Source organism: Lottia gigantea (assembly GCF_000327385.1).
Source record: "Lottia gigantea unplaced genomic scaffold LOTGIsca_12, whole genome shotgun sequence".
Taxonomy (NCBI): Eukaryota; Metazoa; Mollusca; class Gastropoda; family Lottiidae; genus Lottia; species Lottia gigantea.
The window spans coordinates 4,216,522-4,219,027 of NW_008707225.1; the positions used below are offsets into that span (position 1 = coordinate 4,216,522).

Genomic DNA, 2,506 nt, shown 5'->3' on the forward strand with positions numbered 1-2,506 from the left:
CAGAACAGAACGAATTTGGAAGAATGAAGGAGATCAAGTAACTCACGCCAGACCATCCAGGACCGAGTTTCACCGCTATGTCATTCGATCCGACCAGATCTAACGAAGAATCAACAACAAACCAATAACACAGAATCATCCAATTTGAACCAACTACCAACATAACTACCTAGTTTGCGATATCAGCATCCGCTGGAAGCGAACGTTAACTTGTCATCAACTACCTACCTACCTCCATTGCGAAATCATACATATACACTGAAGTATAACAAATAAAAATCGTTTATTGATACTTCATGAATAACCACAATTCAATTACAATTTCCAGATATATCTTTGTGGACTACACGTATAGGTTCAGATGCCTAGTTGACCAACTTCGTGGCATTCCCAAGATTGAACGCACCATGCCTCTGAATGTATATCAAAAAGAAGATAGATCAATGACAAAGCATGACATCCCAATTTATATTTCAAACGCAGTATTTTGAAGACAAATCATTCGTCACTTTGTCATGTAAATTACAAGATATTTCGGCTATAAATGCTCAGTAAAGTATGAAATAGCATGTGCCGACATTTATGCATATTAACTACATCATAAATAATAAACAAAAAGATAATGAAAACCCTCTTTTATGTATTCATACACCTCGAAAAAACCATACGTAAATATAATTTCTTAGAGAATATATATATATTTCTGTTGATCAAAGATACAATAAAGCTAAGGAGAAAAGTAGTCCCGTCAGACGGAGACCAGAAACGCATAGGATTAAACAAATTCATTTGATGGTGTAACGGGAATTATGTTTTTATTTTGTAGATAGTATTTGTCAATTCAATTAAGGTTTGTCTTAATATATTATTTTATATATCATTAGAGAGTGGATGAGTCAATCATCATCAGTTCGGATGCACTTTGTGGTCCCAAACGCCTCAGTTTTGGAGAAAACATTAAAATATGTCCAGTTTATATTATCCACATCTATACTTTAGATGTTCTAATACATGTTTCATTCGGATAGTTCTTATTTCGAGATTACGATTTATAGGAGCTATTGTCAATTTCTTCGTTATCAGAACGTTTAAATAAATGCATATATTTAATGAAACATTGCGGCTCAGAGGGGTCTTTATTACGCATAATATAGCAAAACGTGTGGCATTATTGTAAGCCATTGATGAATCCGCTCCTCAAATCTTACCTCAGGAACCACGCCTAGTTGCGCACAAAATTAGGTTTGATTTTTCAACTGATAACTAACCATGCAGTCTCGCGAAAGTTTAGTCCGATTTGTATGGTGTGATTACCACAGAGGAACGACATATTGACTTAAAAAATATAGTATTTTTAGACACGAAGCGCTTACTCTTTTCTCCAAGCACTTTAATACTTCAGAGTGGATAATGGACTTAGAGTTTACTTTGTCGAGTCGGTCTCGGAATTTGGCAGGTTTCTTGTTTCTTCACATGAAACGACTGACTCCTCATTTCAACCTACAAGTGGATTCTCCTTTGAACAATTTGACCTCGGTGGTAGAACTAATTGTAAAATTTCAAGATTAGGAAAAATTCTTAGAAAACTCGGCTTTTAAATTTATAACAAGTTAAGCAGGATGTGTTCTGTTTGACTCTGGGTCGACAGGTGATTCGCAGTATCTAGGATATGTCGCAAACAGCGAAACAATCATGCAGTCGAGAAATTTAACGACAACATGCAACTACCATCAAATAAATTATAGCCTAGTTCTACGACAAAAAATCCATTTTTAGAAAAATAACGTAGAACATGATCAGCTGATTGTAACTGCAAATTTTCAGTCGTCGACTTGCTTAGGTTCACTGTATCTACCGAATGATCAAATTCTTAGATATCATCAGTTACAAGAAATTCCAGTAGGCCTGGTTCTCAGATTCTGTCAGTCGCAAGTTCGCCCGAACTAAACTCCTATAGTACTCCTAGAATTCAGGTGTCACCTATGATACATAAGCTGCGTTTACACTTGGCCCTGATAAAGCGTGCCGTGCCTGGAACCGTTCCTGGCCGCGATAAAATTCAAGATAGAGATTAAAAAAAAGCAAACAATGGACTGACGGGATGGAATTTGGAATAACTGTCGCTAATGATTTGAAGTTTCAAAGCGTCAAAATGGAGAATATATTTATTTAAATATTTAATCTTTCACTTCACAATTTCGCATTTGGCGGTCTGCCCTATCCTGTCTGATTTAGGCACAGTCAATGTTCATGGTGAAATTTATTTGAGTTACAGTAATGCCGAATAGGATCAGAGAAATCCCATTTCTGTTTTTTCCTGATCGGATTTTGGTTTTCAAAATAATCCATCAAGGGATCAAAGTTAGTCTAACGGCTCGTCGACGTTGACACTGTGGTCATAGTTCCAGACAACTTGTCGTAGAGATGTTCCAATTTATGCAAAGCTGCAAATGAGTAAAACTTAACAAGCAAGTAAACTTGTGACATGACCTTGTATTCTTAGCTG

At 36.2% G+C, this 2,506-nt stretch overlaps 1 protein-coding gene across 1 annotated transcript in view; it reads left to right on the plus strand.

Moving 5' to 3' along the window:
- Positions 1 to 1,410: 1,410 nt before the first annotated feature.
- LOTGIDRAFT_230510 (hypothetical protein) overlaps positions 1,411 to 2,506 on the plus strand; it is a gene marked incomplete at its 5' end in the record, with an annotated part of 2,795 nt that continues 1,699 nt past the window's right edge. Inside the window, one exon of the mRNA XM_009048320.1 lies at positions 1,411 to 1,539. Coding sequence (XP_009046568.1) covers positions 1,411 to 1,539 — 129 coding nt within the window. The remainder of the gene's footprint in view (positions 1,540 to 2,506) is intronic.